This window comes from Salmo salar, chromosome ssa25 (genome assembly GCF_905237065.1).
Source record: "Salmo salar chromosome ssa25, Ssal_v3.1, whole genome shotgun sequence".
NCBI lineage: Eukaryota > Metazoa > Chordata > Actinopteri > Salmoniformes > Salmonidae > Salmo > Salmo salar.
In genome coordinates this window covers 29453258-29477402 of record NC_059466.1, presented here as the reverse complement: position 1 = coordinate 29477402, position 24145 = coordinate 29453258, and the positions used below count along the sequence as shown (strand labels likewise).

The window sequence follows — 24145 nt, the reverse complement described above, 5'->3', positions numbered from 1 at the left end:
CCACCAATGCTCCTTATATGATACATCACTGCACTCTATACTCTTCTGTAAACTGGTCATCTCTGTATACCCGTCGCAAGATCCACTGGTTGATGCTTATTTATAAAACCCTCTTAGGCCTCACTCCCCCCTATCTGAGATATCTACTGCAGCTCTCATCCTCCACATACAACACCCGTTCTGCCAGTCACATTCTGTTAAAGGTCCCCAAAGCACACACATCTCTGGGCCGCTCGTCTTTTCAGTTCGCTGCAGCTAGCGACTGGAACGAGCTGCAACAAACACTCAAACTGGACAGTTTTATCTCAATCTCTTCATTCCAAGACTCAATCATGGATACTCTTACTGACAGTTGTGTCTGCTTTGCGTGATGTATTGTTGTCTCTACCTTCTTGCCCTTTGTGCTGTTGTCTTTGCCCAAGACTGTTTGTACCATGTTTTGTGCTGCTACCATGTTGTGCTGCTGTCATGTTGTGTTGCTACCATGTTGCTGTCATGTTGTGTCTCTACCATGCTGTGTTGTCATGTGTTGCTGCCTTGTTATGTTGTTGTCGTAGGTCTCTCTTTATGTAATGTTGTGTTGTCTCGCTTGTCGTGATGTGTGTTTTGTCCTATATTTTTACCAAATGTATTTTTATTTTTAATCCCAGCCCCCGTCCCTGCAGGAGGCCTTTTACCTTTTGGTAGGCCGTTATTGAAACTGACTTGCTTAGTTAAATAAAGGTTAAATAAAAAATAAAACATTTAAAAAAAAATTACAGTGCCACGTTGAAAGTCACTGACCTCTTCAGTAAGGCCGTTCTACTGCCAATGTTTGTCTATGGAGATTGCATGGCTGTGTGCTCGATTTTATACACTTGTCAGCAACGGGTCTGGCTGAAATAGCCGAATCCTGTAATTTGAAGAGGCGTCCATATACTTTTGTATATGTAGTGTATATTAGTGTTTCATTTTCATATATATATTTTTTTTTACAAATGTTAGAATTGTTGTTTCACTTTGACATGAGAGAATCTTGTGTAGATCATTGAAAAAATAATTACAGTTAAATCCATTTTAATCCCAACTTGTAACACAACAAAATGTGGAAATTGTCAACAGGTGTGAATACTTTCTGAAGGCATTGGAAATCACAAGGAAAGAGAAGAAAGATAATTTTATTTTCATGTGTATTCATTTTTTGTGCAATTAAAAAAAGTAATAATTTAGTTCAGTTGAAATGTTTACAAATTAGAAGCGCTGAAATTAAAGGAACTTCTGAAAATGAACACTCGGATTACGGTGATGATTATGTCTGATCTCACAAACAATGTAAAGTATGTTTAGATAGATGTAATCTAGAGCCAACCGTATTGATTTTTAATCTGAGGCTATCCTGCTTACTGACACACTTGTTGAATTGTGCAAGAGAACGTGACAACAACAGTAGTCTAGGAACCTAGGAAGAAACCTAGAGAGGAACCAGGCTATGAGGGGTGGCCAGTCCTCTTCTGGCTGTGCCTGGTGGAGATTATAACAGCACATGGCCAAGATGTTCAAATGTTCATAAATGACCAGCATGGTCAAATAATAATAATCATAGTAGTTGTCGAGGGTGCAACAAGTCAGTAACACAAGAGTAAGTGTCAGTTGGCTTTTTCATAGCCGATCTTTGAGAGTATCTCTACCGCTCCTGCTGTCTCTAGGGAGTTGAAAACAGCAGGTCTGGGACAGGTAGCATGTCCGGTGAACAGGTCAGGGTTCCAGCAGGTCTGGGACAGCAGGTCTGGGACAGGTAGCACGTCCGGTGAATACACCTGGTGTATTATGCAAATTAGGCACATACAATATAAAAATACCTGATACAATAGGAACATGTACAGTACCATTCAAGGATAAAAAAAAAAAACGATTAAATAACACAAATGGAATCATGCAGTAACCAAAAAAAGTGTTCAACAAATCAACATATATTTTATATTTGAGATTCTTCAAAGTAGCCACCCTTTGCCTTGATGACAGCTTTGCACACTCTTGGCATTCTCTCAACCAGCTTCCTGAGGTAGTCACCTGGAATGCATTTCAATTAACAGGTGTGCCTTGTTAAAAGTTAATTTGTGGAATTTCTTTCCTTCTTAATGCGTTTGAGCCAATCACTTGTGTTGTGACAAGGTAGCGGTGATATACATAAGATAACCCTGTTTGGTAAAAGACCAAGTCCATATTATGTCAAGAACTGCTCAAATAAGCAAAGAGAAAAGACAGTCCATCATTACTTTAAGACATGAAAGTCAGTCAATGCGGAAAATGTCAAGAACTTTGAAAGTTTCTTCAAGTGTAGTCGCAAAAACCATCAAGCGCTATGAATTAACTGGCTCTCATGAGGACCGCCACAGGAAAGGAAGACCCAGAGTTACCTCTGCTGCAGAGGATAAGTTCATTAGAGTTACCAGCCTCAGAAATTGCAACCCAAATAAATGCTTCACAGAGTTCAAGGAGCAGACACATCTCAACATAAGTTGTTCAGAGGAGACTGCGTGAATCAGGCCTTCATGGTTGAATTGCTGCAAAGAAACCACTACTAAAGGAAAATAATAAGAAGAGACTTGCTTGGGCCAAGAAATACGATCAATGGACATTAGACCGGTGGAAATCTGCCTTTGGTCTGATAAGTCCAAATTTGAGATTTTTGGTTCCAACCGCCGTGCTTTTTTGAGACGCAGAGTAGGTGAATGGATGATCTCCGAAATGTGGTGTTCCCACCATGAAGCATGGAGGAGGAGGTTTGATGGTGTGGGGGTGCTTTGCTGGTGACACTGTTGGTGATTTATTTAGAACTCAAGGCACACTTAACCAGCATGGCAACCACAGCATTCTGCAGTTATACGCCATCCCATCTGGTTTGAGCTTAGCGGGACTATCATTTGTTTTTCAACAGGACAATGACCCAACACTCCTCCAGGCTGTCTAAGGGCTATTTGACCAAGAGGGAGAGTGATGGAGTGCTACATCAGATGACTTGGCCTCCACAATCACCCAACCTCAACCCAATTGAGATGGTTTGGTATGAGTTGGACCGCATATTGAAGGAATAGCAGCCAACAAGTGCTCAGCATATGTGGGAACTCCTTCAAGAGGTTTGGAAAAGCATTCCAGGTGAAGCTAGTTGAGAGAATGCCAAGAGTGTGCAAAGCTGTCATCAAGGCAAAGGCTTGCTACTTTGAAGAATGTCAAATATAAAATATATTTTGATTTGTTTAACACTTTTTTGCTTACTACATGATTCCATATGTGTTATTTCATAGTTTTGATGTCTTCACTATTACTCTACAGTGTAGAAAATAGTAAAAATAAAGAAAAACCATTGAATGAGTTGGTGAGTCCAAACTTTTGACTGGTAATGTATATATGGGTGCATTTTAAGATTTTTGAATACCTGAATTCCCACCGAAATCCCTGAACTCCATTCATTATTTGTCCATGCCAGTAAAATGTTTTATGTTCTATAATTCAGTAAATATCTGATGGATTATAACAATTCTAAAAGTTTGGAATATCTTCATCCATGTCCAACTTGCATTTATTAGAATTGTTTTTAAAACATTTTAACAATATTGATGACCGTTGCTACTTACAAGTCTGCAATTATGTCTATTTGAACACACATGTGGCATGTGTGCACTATTCCATATCAGCGTTATCGTTTTCTAAACAAAACAAACAACGTTTCTAGAGAGTAAGAAACTAGTTTGTCTTTCTAGGAGTGACAGTTGAGTCAATAGGAAAGTGATGTCACTCACGGTGCTCGACAACCAGCTTGACAACCAGCTACAAACAAACCAACCTTTTTTCCCACTATTTATATTCCCAGAGGTAAAAACAGACCTATCTCCTCTGTAGCTGTTTGTGTAGCTGTGCTGTACTCAGACCTCTCTCTCCTTCTTCTTCTTCCCTGCCTTGCTCAGCTGAAGCTCCTTGGCATCACTTTAACAGACAAAGGCACATAGAGACGGGGAGTCCAATGGGGATAGATTTGGACCATATAGCCAGACAGTCTGTATGTCTCTGGGAGGGACAGAATACTGAAGGCGTTGAGTTATCACAAATGTAGATGAAAAATCTGACAAACACACTGCTCTTCTCATGTACAGTAGTACTACTGACACCTCAGTCCAAATGTTAGGTAGCACTGAGTGTATAGATAGGATAGTGTGTTTGTGCCCAGTCTGTTGTAGGTTTGTGTGTATTAGAAAATGTGTGTATGCAGTCCCTGGGGATTGACCCTGTGTATAGTGACACCAGACACTGTCACTGATCCCCCTAATGAGTGCATCGCATGGGAACAGCCAATTAACCAACACACCTGTCCTGCTTACAACAACCCTCTTTTCTTCATGTCTCTGAGTCACACAAACACTCTCTCCTCCATTCTAAGTAAAGCCTCCCCAACCCGGATGACGCTGGGCCAATTGTGCACTGCCCTATGGGACTCCCGGTCAGTTGTGACACAGTCTAACTCAGGTCTTTAGTGACGCCTCAAGCACGGCGATGCAGTGCCTTAGACTGCTGCGCCACTCAGGAGACCCCTACAGCTATCTATCTAATAGAACACAGAGGGTTTTCTTTAATGGAAGCTTCTCTAATGTTAAACATGTAAAGTGTGGTGTACCGCAGGGCAGCTCTCTTGGCCATCTACTCATTTCCATTTTTACAAATTACCTGCCAATGTCATTAAACAAAGCCTGTGTGTCATGTATGCTGATGATTCAACCTTATATGTTTCAGCAACCAAAGCTAATGAAATCATTGCAACCCCAAACAAAGTTACAGTCAGTTTTAAAATGGGTGGACAGAAATAAACTGGTCCTGAACGTCTCTAAATCTAAGAGCATTGTATTTGTTACAAACCATTCTAGACCTCAGTTGAATCTGATAATGAATGGTGTGGCTGTTGAGAAAGTTGAGGAGACTAAATTACTTGGTGTTACCTTAGCTTGCAAACTATCATGGTCAAAACATATTGATTCAATGGTTGTAAAGATGGGGAGAGGTCTGTCCATGATAAAGAGATGATCTGCTTTTTTGACATCACACTCCACAAAGCAAGTCCTGCAGGCTCTAGTTTTATCTTATCTTGATTATTGTCCAGTCATATGGTCGTGCTGCAAAGAAGGACCTAGTTAAGCTGCAGCTGGCCAAGAACAGAGCGGCACGTTTTGCTCTTCATGGTAATCAGAGGGGCTAATATCAATACTATGCATGCCAATGAATGTGTTGGAAATTCCAAATTGTTTGGATAGTTAACTTACACACAGCACTGACACACACACTTACCCCAACATACATACCACCAGGGGTATGTTCACAGTCCCCAGGTCCAGAACAAAATCAAGGAAATGTACAGTATTGTACAGAACCATGATTGCATGGAACTGATTGCTTCTCGTGTGATTTTTTTCGAGTCCTTTTCTTTTATTGATGTTTATGTTCTTTTCTGTTACCTGCTGTGTCTGAAACACACATTCCATGAGGAGGATTCCAACCAGCAAACCCAGGATTCCATACAGTAGGCTACTGAGGAGGAGAAGGACCAGGGACATGAAGCAATTTAGACCATGATTAGATTAATCAGACATGGGAATTGTTAAAAGTAGTCATTACGCATAGATTTCAATGGTTTGTTAAACTTTGAAATCTTTTTTTACTTTTGGTATAATATACTGCTCAAAAAAATAAAGGGAACACTTAAACAACACATCCTAGATCTGAATGAAATAAATAATTGTATTAAATACTTTTCTCTTTACATAGTTGAATGTGCTGACAACAAAATCACACAAAAATAATCAATGGAAATCCAATTTATCAACCCATGGAGGTCTGGATTTGGAGTCACACTCAAAATTAAAGTGGAAAACCACACTACAGGCTGATCCAACTTTGATGTAATGTCCTTAAAACAAGTCAAAATGAGGCTCAGTAGTGTGTGTGGCCTCCACGTGCCTGTATGACCTCCCTACAACGCCTGGGCATGCTCCTGATGAGGTGGCGGATGGTCTCCTGAGGGATCTCCTCCCAGACCTGGACTAAAGCATCCTCCAACTCCTGGACAGTCTGTGGTGTAATGTGGCGTTGGTGGATGGAGCGAGACATGATGTCCCAGATGTGCTCAATTGGATTCAGGTCTGGGGAACGGGCGGGCCAGTCCATAGCATCAATGCCTTCCTCTTGCAGGAACTGCTGACACACTCCAGCCACATGAGGTCTAGCATTGTCTTGCATTAGGAGGAACCCAGGGCCAACCGCACCAGCATATGGTCTCACAAGGGGTCTGAAGATCTCATCTCGGTACCTATTGGCAGTCAGGCTACCTCTGGCGAGCATATGGAGGGCTGTGCGGCCCGCCAAAGAAATGCCACCCCACACCATGACTGACCCACCGCCAAACCGGTCATGCTGGAGGATGTTGCAGGCAGCAGAACGTTCTCCACGGCGTCTCCAGACTCTGTCACGTCTGTCACATGTGCTCAGTGTGAACCTGCTTTCATCTGTGAAGAGCACAGGGCCCCAGTGGTGAATTTGCCAATCTTGGTGTTCTCTGGCAAATGCCAAACGTCCTGCACGGTGTTGGGCTGTAAGCACAACCCCCACCTGTGGACGTCGGGCCCTCATACCACCCTCATGGGGTCTGTTTCTGACCGTTTGAGCAGACACATGCACATTTGTGGCCTGCTGGAGGTCATTTTGCAGGGCTCTGGCAGTGCTCCTCCTGCTCCTCCTTGCACAAAGGCGGAGGTAGCGGTCCTGCTGCTGGGTTGTTGCCCTCCTACGGCCTCCTCCACGTCTCCTGATGTACTGGCCTGTCTCCTGGTAGCGCCTCCATGCTCTGGACACTACGCTGACAGACACAGCAAACCTTCTTACCACAGCTCGCATTGATGTGCCATCCTGGATGAGCTGCACTACCTGAGCCACTTGTGTGGGTTGTAGACTCCGTCTCATGCTACCACTAGAGTGAAAGCACCACCAGCATTCAAAAGTGACCAAAACATCAGCCAGGAAGCATAGGAACTGAGAAGTGGTCTGTGGTTACCACCTGCAGAACCACTCCTTTATTGGGGGTGTCTTGCTAATTGCCTATAATTTCCACCTGTTGTCTATTCCATTTGCACAACAGCATGTGAAATGTATTGTCAATCAGTGTTGCTTCCTAAGTGGACAGTTTGATTTCACAGAAGTGTGATTGACTTGGAGTTACATTGTGTTGTTTAAGTGTTCCCTTTATTTTTTTGAGCAGTGTATATTGTAAAAAAAATATCTGTATCTCAGCATAATTCTGTTACCGTGGAAATGCCCCATCTGTCTTTCTCTGTCTCTTTCTCTTTCTCTGCCTCTCCCTTTCTTTCTTCCTTCCTTCCCGTCTTTCTCTCTCTCTGATAACATTCAAATGAGGGCCTGTGTGTCAATGGCGATTATGACATCATATAGTGTATTGAAAGTTAAATTCATCTGTACAGTTTTGGCTTTGGTTGCATAGATACAATCTCCCTCTCACGAACATAGACACGCACACAAGTACATTATTGTCCACCACACCTGAATGAATCGTGATGTCACTCTGTTTTCCTCGCTGCGTCAGACTAAGTAGTTCCCTCCCAGTACTGCATAGAGACAAACACTAACAAGGTAATGATAGTGATTCATGTGATGTAGAATCAAATCAATCTGATTGGTCGTCTTATCAGGTAGGTTCTCCCTCTAATTACACTCTCAGTCATTACAGTAGATGACACACACGAGCGCGCACACACAAAGTAACAGATGCCATATAGAGGTAGTTGTAAAACCTAATTGCCTCATGAGAGAGAAATGTAACTTCAGACTGTAGTGCCTGTGGTTAGTTGTGTGTTGAGTTCTGTGTGTGTGTGTGTGTGTGTGTGTGTGTGTGTGTGTGTGTGTGTGTGTGTGTGTGTGTGTGTGTGTGTGTGTGTGTGTGTGTGTGTGTGTGTGTGTGTGTGTGTGTGTGTGTGTGGAGTAGAGAACATCCATCAGTGACAGATTGGACACAGGACAGATCCAAGACACACATTCTTCTGCGAGGGGTCTGGGCCTACACATTCCTACAGGCCATGGTATTAATAAACACACACACAAACACATACTCACACACACACACACACATATCTACAGATTGACAGTGCACATGAGCACAATATTTGGCTTGTGTGATGAATGGGGTGGGAGGCTATAACGATTGTGGGACAGGAAAGAGAAGAGCGAACCCCACCCTTAATATGAGGATCAAGTTGCTTTACCTTACCTTCCCGAAATATAACATCACCTGTAGTAAAAATACAGTGAGTGGGTCTGCTTTCCACATGAGGTTTGTTTGGAAGTTTACAGTACACGTGCCAGTGTGATGTTTTTACTGTGAAGATGTATGGCAGTTTGAATTGAGATGAAGACCATACAGAAGTATCCAATATTTAGATTGTAGGGCAAGAGTGTAGTAGTTGTATAGGTATAGTTAGGTCTATCCATGCAATGAAAGTCATGAAAAGAATAAGATTGCCTTCTATTTATAAATATTATAGAGTAGTTACAGTTGGTGAAAGTAGTGAGAAGAAAGGAGATGGGGGAGGGAAAGGAGGAGAGGGGAGAAGGAGGAAGACAACAGGATAAGTGGACGGAAAGGAAGAGAGGGGAGAAGGGGGAGATGCACGTGGGAGAGAGGAGGGGTGTGCTGGCCAGATGGGCAAACCCAAAATGTGGCCATGCCAGGTAACTGGGTCACAGAGATGGAACTCCATGGTCCCTTAATCTCTTCCTCCATCCCTCCCTGCCACATTTTCACATTTACATTTGAGTCATTTAGCAGACGCTCTTATCCAGCGCGACTTTCAGTAGTGAGTGCATACATTTTCCATACTGGTCTCTCTCTCTCTTCCATACTGGTCCCAATCCTTGCGTTGCAACTGCCATGCCCTACCAACTGAGCAATACGGAACCTGAGCTGCAACCCATTCACACCATCCATCCCTTTATCTCTTCATCCGTCTTGTGCTGCAGGATCTGACAGAGAGAGAGAGAAGAAGAGGTAGGAGAGAGATAAAAACATCCCTTGTGTGTTTGTTTACCCTGATCCCAGAGCTGGTGTGTGACGTGAGCCCTGCTACTGAGTCAGACCAGAAGCTCTCTCTCTCTCGTACACATGCAGGCTCCCACAACAGAGCATGGTACTGTTTACACATCTCTCTCTCTCTCTCTCTCTCTTAGAGACCTAAGACAACAACATAGCAAGGCAGCAACACATGACAACACAGCATGCTAGCAACACAACATGACAACAACATGGTAGCAAAACATGGTACAAACATTATTGGTCACAGACAACAGCACAAAGGGCAAGAAGGTAGAGACAACAATACATCACGCAAAGCAGGGTACTAGCAGGGTACTAGCAGGGTACTAGGAACAGAGCCTTAAAAACATATTTGCTTCTGGGTATGCAGGAGTGTACCGGTATCTTTACGCAACTAACTCATGCCATGTCGGTATATTGGTTATATGATATATCCAATAATGTAGTACTTTCTGCGTATGCACCCTGCTGCCATCCTCATGTAACTGATCCTGAGGACAGAGAGAAACATCAACAGACTCGAACAGAGAGAAATGAGCAATGAATGGAGAGAAGAAGACTCTTATATAAGACTTGGCATGTCTGTTTCATTCCAGAAGTTAGGGCAAGGACACACATCATGATCCTGATAATGACTCAGATATCACTTTACTGTAGCTTAGACGGCTTGTTCCACAAAACGTGTGCCTTTTGTGTTCCTTCAATATTTTAAGTGGAAATTGTACACAAATATTGCATTATTAAAAGCCTGTTATATTACATGAAGTGCCCTTTAATATAGACTACATGGAAAATTCAATAAATCATATTTTCAATAAGAATAAAGACTTGCTAAAGTGTCAAAATCCAGCATTTTGACATGTCCCTCTGCACCCAGATTTTACCCCACTCAACCCCAAAAAGTTGTCACCATCTTTGTAAAACCCTAATTATTTTGTTGCTTGACAAAGTCATTTCTGAAAAGCATTATTTATTTAATATGATTATTGATTAAGTTGAAGGTAAAAACATTTTTTTTTTATTTAAAGGGGCATTTGCTACATCCATTTTGGGACTTTAAAAGTAATGATATAAAGTTGAAGTGGGAAGTTTACATACACCTTAGCCAAATACATTTAAACTCAGTTTTTCACAATTCCTGACATTTAATCCTAGTAAAAATTCCCTGTCTTAGGTCAGTTAGGATCACCACTTTATTTTAAGAATGTGAAATGTCAGAATAATCATAGAGAGAATGATTTATTTCAGGTTTTATTTCTTTCATCACATTCCCAGTGGGTTGGAAGTTTACATACACTCAATTAGTATTTGGTAGCATTGCCGTTAAATTGTTTAACTTGAATCAAACGTTTCGGGTAGCCTTCCACAAGCTTCTCACAATAAGTTGGGTGAATTTTGGCCCATTCCTCCTGACAGAGCTGGTGTAACTGAGTCAAGTTTGTAGGCCTCCTTGCTTGCACACGCTTTTTCAGTTCTGCCCACAAATTTTCCAATGGGATTGAGGTAAGGGCTTTGTGATGGCCACTCCAATACCTTGACTTTGTTGTCCTTAAGCCATTTTGCCACAACTTTGGAAGTATGCTTGGGGTCATTGTTCATTTGGAAGACCCATTTGTGACCAAGCTTTAACTTCCTGACTGATGTCTTGAGATGTTGCTTCAATATATCCACATAATTTTCCTTTCCTCATGATGCCATCTATTTTGTGAAGTGCACCAGTCACTCCTGCAGCAAAGCACCCCCACAACATTATGCTGCCACCCCCGTACTTCACGGTTGGGATGGTGTTCTTCGGCTTGCAAGCGTTCCCCTTTTTCTGGCCAAAACTATGTTTGTTTCATCAGACCAGAGGACATTTTTCCAAAAAGTACGATCTTTGTCCCCATGTGCAGTTGCAAACCATAGTCTGGCTTTTTTTGGTGGTTTTGGAGTAGTGGCTTCTTCCTTGCTGAGCGGCCTTTCAGGTTATGTCAATATAGGAATTGTTTTACTGTGGATATAGATACTATTGTACCTATGTGCTCCTCCAGCATCTTCACAAGATCCTTTGCTGTTGTTCTGGGATTGATTTGCCCTTTTCGCACCAAAGTACGTTCATCTCTAGAAGACAGAACGCGTCTCCTTCCTGAGCAGTAGGACGGCTGCGTGGTCCCATGGTGTTTAAACTTGCATACTATTGTTTGTACAGATGACCGTGGTACCTTCAGATGTTTGGAAATTGCTCCCAAGGATGAACCAGACTTGTGGAGGTCTACAATTGTTTTCTGAGGTCTTGGCTGATTTCTTATGATTTTCCCATGATGTCAAGCGAAGAGGCACTGAGTTTGAAGGTAGGCCTTGAAATACATCTACAGGTACACCTCCAATTGACTCAAATGATGTCAATTAGCCTATCAGAAGCTTCTAAAGCCATGACATCATTTTCTGGTATTTTCCAAGCTGTTTAAAGGCACAGTCAACTTAGTGTATGTAAACTTCTGACCCACTGGAATTCTGATACAGTGAATTATATGTGAAATAATCTGTCTGTAAACAATAGTTGGAAAAAGTACTTGTGTCATGCACAAAGTAGATGTCCTAACCGACATGCCAAAACTGTAGTTTGTTAACAATACATTTGTGGAGTGGTTGAAAAATGAGTTTTAATGACTCCAACCTAAGTGTATGTAAACTTCCGACTTCAACTGTATAGCCATTGATTCTAGAAGAATTCCTCTCGATTACCGAGAAGTTAGATTATTTCGCAGAAATGTGTCATTTCCTGTTTGACTTCTGGTGGGAATGCCATTAACAATTGTGATTACCTTTGTGCAAATAATCAATGACAAAAACCCCAAACAAGGAACTACTGCTGCTTGTAATCACATAACTCTACGTGAACCTTGACAGATTCTCGGCATTTTCTGTCCACGAGAATCTGTCCATGAGATTATAGAAGAATATAACTGCTTCATGAGCTTAGTTCAACTGTTTTACCCCATCAGAAACCAAAATATGAGCTTGTTTTACACCAATGTTTGTAAACAATGTAATTGTCAATAAACACTGAAAACATGGTTCAAACGATCATGTTGATGTCATGGATGGTCAGTGCTTGCATCCAGAGTGCAATGAATGTTTCGTTTTTTTACCAAGTTACACTACTCAAAAACCACATAATTGGTGGAACGACCCAGACCTGTTTTCTATCCCCCTGGGCTGAGTTCCATTTCAATGACCCTGATTTTCTGTTCCCTTAACCTCTGACTAGGGCCGGGCCTCGACCTTCTCCCTGGCTGTTTGCAGTAAAACACTCAATTATATGAATATTGTGTTGCGCCACAATGAGATATGTGTGTGTGTTTGTGCGTTGCCTTGCGTGCCACAGGCCGGTGCTGTGAGATGCTGGCTGTGTGTGATTGTGTATCCTAACCTCCTTAACCACATTCTTTCCAAAACAAAAGCAGCCAGGTTGGTATTTAGGAAACACTTTGTGGTTTTCCAAGTCCACTCACACCACACACTGAAATCTGTCATGGCCAGGGTCAGAAGGCCTGTTTGGGGGTACACAGAGACAGCGTAAACATTTACAGTATAATGGAGTGTATATGCGAGTGTGAGTGTTTGAGAGTTTTTGTGGTTATGATTATTATATGAGGAGAGAGAGGCGAGGCAGTTATGAAACATAGTGTAGGTAAGTAAATGTCTGTGTATATGTGTGTGCACTGTGTATGTATGGAGTAACAGAGAGAGTACATGTGTTTGTGTGTGGTGGTTATGAAACAGAGAGATTTATAGTTCTAATTACACAACAGAAGACTCTGACCGTCTTACACAAGTACAACCATACTGCCCGTCTAAACTAGATAAAACCAGATAGAAAGATAGATTGCGAGGGAGAAAACAAAATATTAAGAGAAGGTAAAAAGATAAAGAAAAAGACAGTGAGAGAAAGAGAAAGCAAAATAGAGAGTGGGAGAAGAAGGAAAAGAGAAAGAGAAATTGAAGGAAATAGAAGGGAAAAGCAAACTAGCGAGGGAGGGAGAGAGAGAGAGAGAGAGAGGGAGAAAGAGAGTGCTGTCTGGAATGTTGAAAGAGCCATTCATTTGCAGACACAACAACCTGGTGATTAGTTTCGGATTTGTCTTGAACTTGCTGCTCTCTGGCTGTGACTAGACTGAGACTGATCATTCAGACTGACTGTGTTTGATTATCAATCAAATCAAAAGTGATTAGAAGTGGTATTTATACAGTTCCTAGTCCCCCTCTCTCCTCTCCTCTTCACTCCTCTCTTCCTTTTGCATTTCCTCCTCCCCCTTCTCCATTCTATATCTGCTCTCCTTTCTTTCCCCTCCCCTCCTCGTCACGTGTGACAGCCAGAGACAGTTTCCCTCAGTCTCATGATGATCTGCAGACCCAGAGGAACAGAGAGAAACAGAGAAATCTGCAGACAGAGAGAGAGACCCAAAACACACTAGATCCTAGACGGAACATTTTTACAGCTAGTTCATTTCTCAGAACTGTTTTTTACAGACAGACAAAGTAGTGAGGTCAGGTGTATATCCTCACTCTCACATGTGATGCGACATCTTTAATAAACAGAGAAAACAGTTGTTTTGTTGCTGGATCAAATTGGACAAAATCTTTGTATCAAAACAATTTACATTTATGTAATTTAGCAGACACTCTTATCCAGAGCGATGTACAGTAGTGATTAGGGTTAAGTGCCTTGATCAGGGGACACACAGATTTGTCACCAAATTGGCTCGGGGATTATGAACCAGAAACCTTTCGGTTACTGGCCCATCCTGGCCTACCCTGCCACCCCCCCAAAAACAATGCTTTCATTTGTAGATCAGTGCTTGTTTCCTACGTACTATTGGGAGGGTAAGTTCAGTCAGAAGGAAGAAGATTGGGGACACAAGGACAGGGGAATCCTGACAGTGTCTCTCCTGACAGAGGCTTCCATTCATTTGAATGCAAACAATCAAACATGCAACACCGATATCTGCAAAGTACTGCAGTAATGTGTTTCTTCCTATGGTACTGACGCGTTCACATACACATGCAACACACATACATGTCACAACAGTCCAGTCAGTCAGACAGAGGTGATGCAGTCAGTAATTACACTGACAGATGAATGATTAAAGATCTCGAAAGGTCCTATTACACCACAGGTGCTAAAACCTGATCGGGTCACACAGACACACCAGTTGATCCCAGGAAGGGTTTATATGTCTCACCCTCTCAGGCCGTGGTTTCCTGTGCTGCTCTGGCAGGATGATGGTGTGAAAGACTCCAATATCATTTACACTGACACACCCAAACTCACACTGTCATCTGAGATCCGCCAGCTCCACTATGTGTGAGTGTGTATGTGTACTTTCAGAGACTGTTAGAGATCCCTTGGCACTTACCACACAGTGCTAACCCTGGATGTTGTCCTGGCTAAACTCTCCACCTGGCCACTCGCACTCAAAATCTCAACCTTACATAGATCAGTCCAACACCTAAGCCATTAAGACCAGAGTTCTGAACCTGTTCATAGGGTTGCTGGTATTGTGAGGACACTACCATGTTTAGAGGCCTGTATCCCCTTGTCTTGACTCATTCTCCCAGCAAAACATACCTACTGCTTATAACATAGCTAATACTGCCCCCTAGCGCCCAATGTCTGCAACACTACCTATAATATCTATACTGCATTCCGTCCACTCTCTCTGTCTTGCCCCCTCTCTCAGTCTGTCTCCCCCCTCTCTCTGTCTGTCTCACCCCTCTCTCTCCCCCATTCTGTGTCTGTCTCCCCCCTCTCTCTGTCTGTCTCCCCCTCTCTCTCTCCCCCTCTGTGTCTGTCTCCCCCCCTCTCTGTCTGTCTCCCCCCTCTCTCTGTCTGTCTCTCCCCCTCTCTGTCTGTCTCCCCCCTCTCTCCCCCTCTGTCTCCCCCCTCTCTGTCTGTCTCCCCCCTCTCTGTGTCTGTCTCCCCCCCTCTCTCTGTCTGTCTCCCCCCTCTCTCCCCCTCTGTCTCCCCCCTCTCTCTCTCCCCCTCTCTGTGTGGTTAGGTTATTATATTATGACAGATTAAGCACAGCTGTTGGTCTTAATTAGTCAGGTTTAATTAAAGTAGCTGGTGTGGAACTTATACAATGCAGTGAAGACGTGTTTAACGGTAGCTTTAATAGACCATGGCCTCATAAAACACTAAAATACAAGATCATACAAGATAGAGAGACTTTATTTCCTTGCTATGGAGTTTCTTTTACTCAAACGTTCTATATTGGGTTTTCATTTATGTGCACCCCACATGGCCTATTCATACAGACGTGATTCCTGAGATCTTTAAAATAAAGAGATTGAGACAAAGATAAACAAACAATGCATTATTGTATTTGTGTGAGGATACAGCATTATTTTGGTGGTGCCATCGCCACCTTCTGATATATCAGATTTCCTGCTACTGTATTTCTGTGGAACCAAAATAATGGAACCAAAATAATACTGTATCCTCACACAAACACAATAATGCATTGTGTATGAATAAGTGTTTGCATATGAAGTGAATATTCATGGGAAGATTAATCATATCTGGAATGTACCGCTTTTATTTTGCATGCAACTTTACCTCAGACAGATATGGCTAGACATGCATTTAATATACAGTACCAGTCAAATGTTTGGACACACCTACTCCTTCAAGGGTTTTTCTTTATTTTGACTATTTTCTACAGTGTAGAATAATAGTGAACACATCAAAACGATGAAATAACACATGGAGTCATGTAGTAACCAAAAAAAGTGTTAAACAAATCAAAATATGTTATATGTAAGATTCTTCAAAGTAGCAACCCTTTGCCTAGATGACAGCTTTAAACACTCTTGGCATTCTCTCAACCAGCTTCATGAGGTAGTCACCTGGAATGCATTTCAATTAACAGGTGTGCCTTGTTAAAAGTTCATTTGTGGAATTTCTTTCCTTCTTAATGCGTTTGAGCCAATCAGTTGTGTTGTGACAAGGTAGGGGTGGTATACAGAAGATAGCCCTATTTGGTAAAAAAACAAGTTCATACTATGTCAAGAACAGCTCAAATAAGCAAAGGAAAAGACAGTCCATAATGACATTAAGACATGAAAGTCAGTCAATGCGGAAAATTTCAAGAACTTTTAAAGTTAAACCATCGTGTCTTTGTGAGACGCAGAGTAGGTGAACGGATGATCTCTGCATGTGTGGTTCCCACCGTGAAGCATGGACGAGGATTTGTGATGGTGTGGGGGTGCTTTGCTCGTGACACTGTCAGTGATTTATTTAGAATTTAAGGAACACTTAACCAGCATGGCTACCACAGCTTCCGTGTGGCGCAGAGATATCCCATCTGGTTTGCGCTTAGTGGGACTATCATTCCTCATGAAGCTGGTTGAGAGAATGCCAAGAGTGTGCAAAGCTGTCATCAAGCCAAAGGTTTTTTACTTTGAAGAATCTCAAATAAAAAATATATTAAACACTTTTTTGATTACTACATGATTCCATGTGTTATTTCATAGGTTTGATGTATTCACTATTATTCTACAATGTAGAAAATAGTCCAAATAAAGAAAAACCCTGAAATGAGTAGGTGTTCTAAAACTTTTGACTGGTAATGTACATAAATTAATTCAGTGTTCTGAACTACTGAAACAGTCAGTAGTTCCTGTTTCGTCCATCCACAGGAAGCCCATCTGTGTTCCGAAGTCAAGCCCATCCCTGACGCGGGAGAAGAAGGCCTCAGGGTGACAGGAGGTGCACAGGGTCACGCTCGGCCTGTCAGTCACTGTGTCATCATGGATATGCTCAGGCAGGACCCCTTCCCTCTGGAGAAGTATTCTGGAATGGAGAACGTGGAAGTTTAAAAACACAGGAAAAGAAGAGACCCTGATCTAAACAATGTAGATTATTCTACTTTAATTATTCCATGGTCAGCGTGCACCTAGGGTGAAATATGTGTTCAGAAGAAATACTGCCCCTTTAGTTTGACTCGCCATCATTCTGCTGGTTAGATTGGTAATCCATTAACCTGATGGGACTAATAATCATTTCAATAGTATCACCCTACACAACCAGTATCCAATCACAGAGATCACTCCCAGGGCATGACCTTTGTCTTTGCAATCAGATGAGTGGCTGGGGGGGAACTGCCTCTATGGTAATAAATCAGGGAGAGCGGTAACCCGGTAACACCCTATAGGAAATCATTCAGGTGACTCTCCAGCCTAGCAGCACCTATCATAAAAACCACATCATAGTTTGACCTCATTATTGACCCTGAGAAGTTATTTCAACTGGGAGTCAATGCTTTTTTTTAATTATCAGTGATTTAAGGACATTATGTCAGAGAAAGAGTGGTAAGGCTCAAGCAACTGAATGTAGACGAAAGTCGAGGAGCGAAGTCGGGTGAAGTGCAACTGCGACAGCCAGAAGTCTGATATTTATAGACTTTTGTAAATATTTTTTTTACCACTTTTTCTCCCCAATGTTCTGATACCCAATTGGTAGTTACAGTCTTGTCCCATCGCTGCAACTCCCGTACAGGAGGTCGAGAGCCATGCGTCGCCTTATGGGTTTCCCGGTCGCGGCCGACTGCGACACAGCCCGGGCTCGAACCTGGATATGTAGTGCCTTAGACCGCTGCGCCACTCGGGAGGCCCGGAAGTCAGATATTAATGTGGTTTTCCAACAGCAAGGCTTAGATCAACATGGCAGTGTTGCCATTGTTTAAAAAACGTTTTTCTTTCTATGTCTCCAACCCCCATATCGCACACTCACAAACTGGCATACTATATGTGTGTACATTGTACAATCAATTTGTGACAGAGAGACTCAAATATCACATTCATTTGTATATATCCAGTGTATACACGAATCGCGGCAAAGATGGTTCCTGTTTCAGTCATGTCTTTGATCACGTTTGCGTGGGTAAAAAAAAAAAATGATTGGTTGACAATAGAGCCTCCCACAATGCAGGCGATGGCTGCAGGATGAAGTTGGTGAAGAGCAACTGCAGAAACTTGGTCACAAGATTTTTGTAAAGTTCATGCAGTCGACATATAGGCACAAGTCGGACAATTTTTATCCCCATAATGCAACACTTTGAAAGGCAGTGACCAACGATGTTCACCGGCTTGAGAAAAGGGACCCGCTTGAATGCGCTATTTGTCTATGTGTTGTATAGTTGGCCAAACTAACCTGGTGGCTAGTCGTATGTTGACATGAGGCCTGGTCTCGGCCATGTCAGGAACACAATCAGGGTGGATAGAGTAGAAGTCTGCAGCCTGCTCTCTCTCCAGTGTAAAGCAACAGGCCCCCACCGACGGCCCAATCACCACGGTGACGTCACACGCCCTGCTGCCGAATCCCATCACCATGGCGTTGACTGTAGCCATGGCAACACCCATCAGGGTTCCTTTCCATCCTGAGAGAGGGAAACACAAAGGAACACTTTATAATGATGCACCAGCAGACATCTTTCTACGGAATATTAATACTGTCTTGTACTTAAAGTGTATGTCTCACCAGCGTGAGCTACTCCGATGACCCTGGCCACGGGGTCAGTGAAGAGGAGGGGCATGCAATCAGCTCCTGGCGCAGCTATGACAACACCTCTCTGATTGGTTACGATGCCATCATAGTCGTGTGGCTCCTCTTCCTTTCCCATCACCCATACGTCACTGCCGTGGTTCACCTGGCAGAAACAGCTATTCAGCATTAACCACTTAATGATGTCAGTGATGTTTTCTACAACCCACTGGAGTGAGTGTTTACACGATGTACAGGACATGTGCACTACCTCCCTGTGCCATAACGGTCTAGACCTCAATCAATCAAATGTATTTTATAAAGCCCTTTTTACATCAGCAGTTGTCACAAAGTGCTTTACAGATACCCAGCTTAAAACCCCAAAGAGCAAGCAATGCAGAGGCAGAAACACAGAAAGGCAGAAACACAGAAACACTCCCCAAAAGGCTGGAACCTAAGAAAAATCCTAGAGGAACCAGGTTAAGAGGTGTGGCCAGTCAGAGTGCAAATTATGGGGGGCCCAGGGGGTCTCAGACCCTCTGAATGAGACATGAATGCCCCTGAATGCAACAAAGTCAACTTTGGGGGGGGGTCGATAATTAATTCTAATTGAACCATTCTCCTATTTATTTAAAATGCATTTTTTTCTGCTACAGTGGTAAATATTAAAGGAGAATTTTCCTATGTCTGAAGTAAATCTCATTTTTGAATGTAAATGGCCCGTTATAGAAGGGTCCAGACCAATGTTTCCTCTCATTTTTGTTCATCGTCAGCAAATTTCAGGTCTGCTGAGTGCAAACTTGAACGTTGTGAAAATTCTGTGCAACTTCCGGCGCGTGTTTACCGTGAACACAGGCTGTACCTGTTTTAAGTTAAAACTAACAGTGGTCAAGTAGGCTACTGTGGCCATTTGATCATAATGTAGGCCTACCAGAGTGGCCAACCATTAAAAAAAATATATGGAGAAAATGCATCCTATGTTATTTATGAGAAACTTATCCCAGCCGCGATTCACTTCCTCATTGCTTGTTGTGCAGTATCAGGGCACGCAAAATACATGAACAAAATCTTAAAAACACCCAAATATGTCTTTTTAGAAACGGACACACTCTCAGTATAGTGATGTAGGTCTTTAGATGTTGTACACATGAAATTGTGTCATTCTGAACTTTATCCACAACGTTACATTCCCTTTTGTGCAACTCGAGACGTTTACTATAGCGACACGCTCGGCCTGCACCGCTGTGTGGGGGAAACTTGAGCAAAAGGGATTATAACTTTACAGATAAAGTTAAGCGTGTGAAGCATATGAAGTTCCATGAAAAAAATAGACCCTCTGAATGTCACAGTATAATTCACACTCTGTAGCCAGTCTTCTTCTGGTTGACCTCTTGAGGCTGTGTTACACTTACATTCAGGGAGGCTACATTCATGTTATTTTCTGTGCTGTGGTACCTTCACCAGGTGCAGGAGTCGGGGGAAGAACCCAGCCTTTTGGGCTAGTCGGCGGATGTTCTCGGCTACGAGGGTCCTGGGGTCTCTGCGTCTGGAGCTACTGAACAGGTTGAGAGAGGAGAGGGTGGAGATGGAGGAAATACCTCCTGTACGTGTGGTGAACCCATGGGAGAAACAGTCTAACACACACACACACACACACACACACACACACACACACACACACACACACACACACAAAGTGGAGAGAGAAAGTGGAGAGAGAGAGACAAAGTGGAGAGAGAAAGAGAGAACGCAAGTATTTCCCGTGACTGTGCCTCAAAACCAAATGTTTACCTGGCCCACCACTCCACCCTGGAATTGAACAGCCTTCATGACCAGGTCCACCTAAATCAGCTCAATGTAATTGAAGAATCCCAAAAAAATCGGACCACTTCTGGGAAAATTAGAAACCTCTAAACAAACAACAAAGAGTTATCTATTTAAAATGGAGATGTATGGATAAACTTCTTCTCCAATCTTTTTGTCTCTATAACAAACAGCAAAACATATACATGATCAAATACAAATCTTAGAATCAACTATTAAAGTCTTCTAGAACCCACTGGATTCTCCAATTACATTGAATGAACTACAGGACAAAATACAAACCCTCCAACCCAAAAAGGCCTGTGGTGTTGATGGTATCCTCAATGAAATTATAAAATATACAGACCACAAACTCCAATTGGCTATACTTAAACTCTTTAACATCATCCTTAGCTCTGGCATCTTCCCCAATATTTGGAACCAAGGACTGATCACCCTAATCCACAAAAGTGGAGACAAATTTGACCTCAATAACTACCGTGAGTCAACAGCAACCTTGGGAAAATCCTCTGCATTATCATTAACAACAGACTAGTACATTTCCTCAGTGAAAGCAATGTACGAAGCAAATGTCAAATTGGCTTTTTACCAAATTACCATACGACAGACCACGTATTCACCCTGCACACCCTAATTGACAAACAAACAAACCAAAACAAAGCCAAAGTCTTCTGATGCTTTGTTGATTTCAAAAAAGCTTTTGACTCAATTGGGCAGGAGGGTCTGCTATACAAATTGATGGAAAGTGGTGTTGGGGGAAAAACATACGACATTATGAAATCCATGTACACAAACAAAATTGGCAAACCACACACACATTTCTTTCCACAGGGCCGTGGGGTGAGACAGGGATGCAGCTTAAGCCCCACCCTCTTCAACATATATATCAACGAATTGGTGAGGGCACTAGAACGGTCTGCAGCAACCGGCCTCACCCTACTAGAATCTGAAGCCAAATGTCACTGTTTGCTGATGATCTGGTGCTTCTGTCCCCAACCAAGGAGGGCCTACAGCAGCACCTAGATCTTCTGTACATATTCTGTCAGACCTGGGCCCTGACAGTAAATCTCAGTAAGACAAAAATAATGGTGTTCCAAAAAAGGTCCAGTCATCAGGACCACAAATACAAATTCCATCTAGACACGTTGCCCTAGAGCACACAAAAACTGTGCATACCTCGGCCTAAACATCAGCGCCACAGGTAACTTCCACAAAGCTGTGAGCGATCTGAGAGACAAGGCAAGAAGGGCCTTCTATGCTATTAAAAGGAACATAAAATTCGACAGACCAATTAGGATCTGGCTAAAAATACTTGAATCAATATCATTGCCCTTTATGGTTGTGAGGTCTGGGGTTCGCTCACCAACCAAGAATTCACAAAATGTGACAAACACCAAATTGAAACTCTTCATGCAGAAGAATTCACAAAATGGTCATGTTAATCCCAATCAAATCATGAGAAAACAAAAAAGATAATTACTTGACACATTGGAAAGAATTAACAAACAAAAAAAGAGCAAACTACAGTGCTATTTGGCCCTAAACAGAGAGTACACAGTGGCAGAATACCCGATCACAAAGAAAGCTTTGACTATGTACAGACTCAGTGAGCATAGCCTTGCTATTGAGAAAGGCTGCTGTAAGCAGACCTGGCTCTCAAGAGAAGACAGGCTATGTGCACACTGCCCACAAAATGAGGTGGAAACTGAGCTGCACTTCCTAACCTCCTGCCAAATGTATGACCATATTAGAGACACATATTTCCCTCAGACTACACAGATCCACAAAGAATTGGAAAACAAACCCAATTTTGATTAACTCCCATATCTATTGGGTGAAATACCACAGTGTGCCATCACAGCAGCAAGATGTGTGACCTATTGCCACAAGAAAAGGGCAACCAGTGAAGAACAAACACCATTGTAAATACAACCCATATTTATGTTTATTTATTTTCCCTTTTATATTTTAACTATTTGCACATAATGACATTTGAAATGTCTTTATTATTTTGCAACTTTTGTGAGTGTAATGTTTCCTGTTTATTTCACTTGTGTTTATTATCTATTTCACTTGCTTTGGCAATGTTAACATGTTTCCTATGCCAATAAAGCCCTTACATTGAATTGAATTGAGAGAGAAGAGAGGTGTATAGAGGGAGGGGAGAGGGGTGAAGAGGAAAGAAGGGAGGGACTGTTCACTGGTTGCTGAATGATAGTCCTCAGATAATTCAGCCTAATATTACACTACAGTAATAGATACTGTATTACACACACACCTACCTGAAATGAAAGTGGACCTCAGTATGGTGATGTCTCCTTTAGCAGGTAACTGCTGCAGAAAGCTTCTGACCTCCTCTCTGACCTCACTGACAGGTGGAGCTAAAGGTGAGTCGCATTGCACATGACCAGGGCACGGGCGGTCATTGGATGTGACGTACTCAAATGTATACACCTCCGTGAAAAGTTGCACAATGTATGCTTCAAACATCGGTCTCCTGTTTTTTGAGGTGAACACCCGAACCGTTCGCAAGTCCAGTTGGTCCACCGCTAGTTTGAAACGGTACCAAGACTCCGTAACAGTGGTGTAGTCCAATACGTGGACGTTTGTCTTCTGACTGAAAAACGTTTCCAGCAAAGACACCTTGTTCTCGCCGTTTGGATTACAACGTTGACCGTGTGGTCCGAATAGTAGATATATTTGAAAGCCGACATCGCTCCTACCTGTGACGCTTTTTACTTGCCTCTCCACGCACGAGCTGTGCTGCGGACACCGACAGTGAATTAGATCTATAATGAAGACTTCTGACATGTTGTCAAGTAAATGCAATAATGATATCCAATAAACGGAAAAAACGTAACTACTAGATAAAAGCTTCTCTACAAGTGTGTTATGAATGCTGCATTTCCAGAGGCGATGTGCCTTTTTACGCAAAGAGGAACATATTTTCATGCGTCAACACGCCGCTTTCAGAAACTCCGCTTTCAGAAAAGTTTGAACTTCCTCCTTGAATAGCACTGTTCCCGCCCTCCGGGTTTGTCACTAGTTACCACCGCCACAAAGTCAAAATTGTCTCTATCGTACAAATTCATGAAAACAAAAATGTGCTTTTTGGTCTTAATTTAATGTCAGGGTCAGGCATAATGTTAGCAGCGTGGTTAGGGTTAGGTTTCAAATCAGATTTTAAGAAGATAAATTGTAGAAATAGGCGGGGGTTTAGCCATAATTATAACTTTGTAGCTGTGGTAACTAGTGACGTCCGCCCTCCGCGGAAATTCCAGCGCGGGGTTTCTGCGATGGACTGTACACCGGTAAACAGCGGTAACCCAATATAATCTTTGACCTTTCTGACTGTTCCTCTTCAATCCCTTTTATTGTTTTGAAGACGCATAACTTCCTCATAGCCATATCATATCATTCATACTGTATCAATAATGTCTGGCCATGTTTGTGCTGGTCTGGTTTAGATGAAGAGGAAGTAGGCTACTGTAAATACAAACAAGACAACAGACAAGTACAGCAGGTGTGCTGTGTCAGGTGATTATGACTCAGCTCATCTGTCTTCTCCAGGTCTCAATTGCAGGATGTCAAATTTAATCGAAAAGTAGTGTACAAGGCCTATGGAAAGTCTACACCCACCAGGATTTCTTCACATTTTATTGTGTTACAAAGTG

At 42.4% G+C, this 24145-nt stretch overlaps 1 protein-coding gene across 1 annotated transcript; it reads right to left on the bottom strand.

Annotated features, from left to right (window-relative positions):
- Nucleotides 1-16628: 16628 nt before the first annotated feature.
- lacc1 (laccase (multicopper oxidoreductase) domain containing 1) lies at nt 16629-23475 on the bottom strand. Its single transcript, XM_014173915.2, has 5 exons — nt 22754-23475; nt 20103-20281; nt 18645-18813; nt 18318-18543; nt 16629-16958 (listed from the first exon to the last, which is right to left on the bottom strand). The coding sequence occupies exons 1-5, from the start codon at nt 23421-23423 to the stop codon at nt 16751-16753; spliced, it is 1452 nt and encodes a 483-aa protein (XP_014029390.2). The 5' UTR covers nt 23424-23475; the 3' UTR covers nt 16629-16750.
- Between the last annotated feature and the right edge of the window lie 670 nt (nt 23476-24145).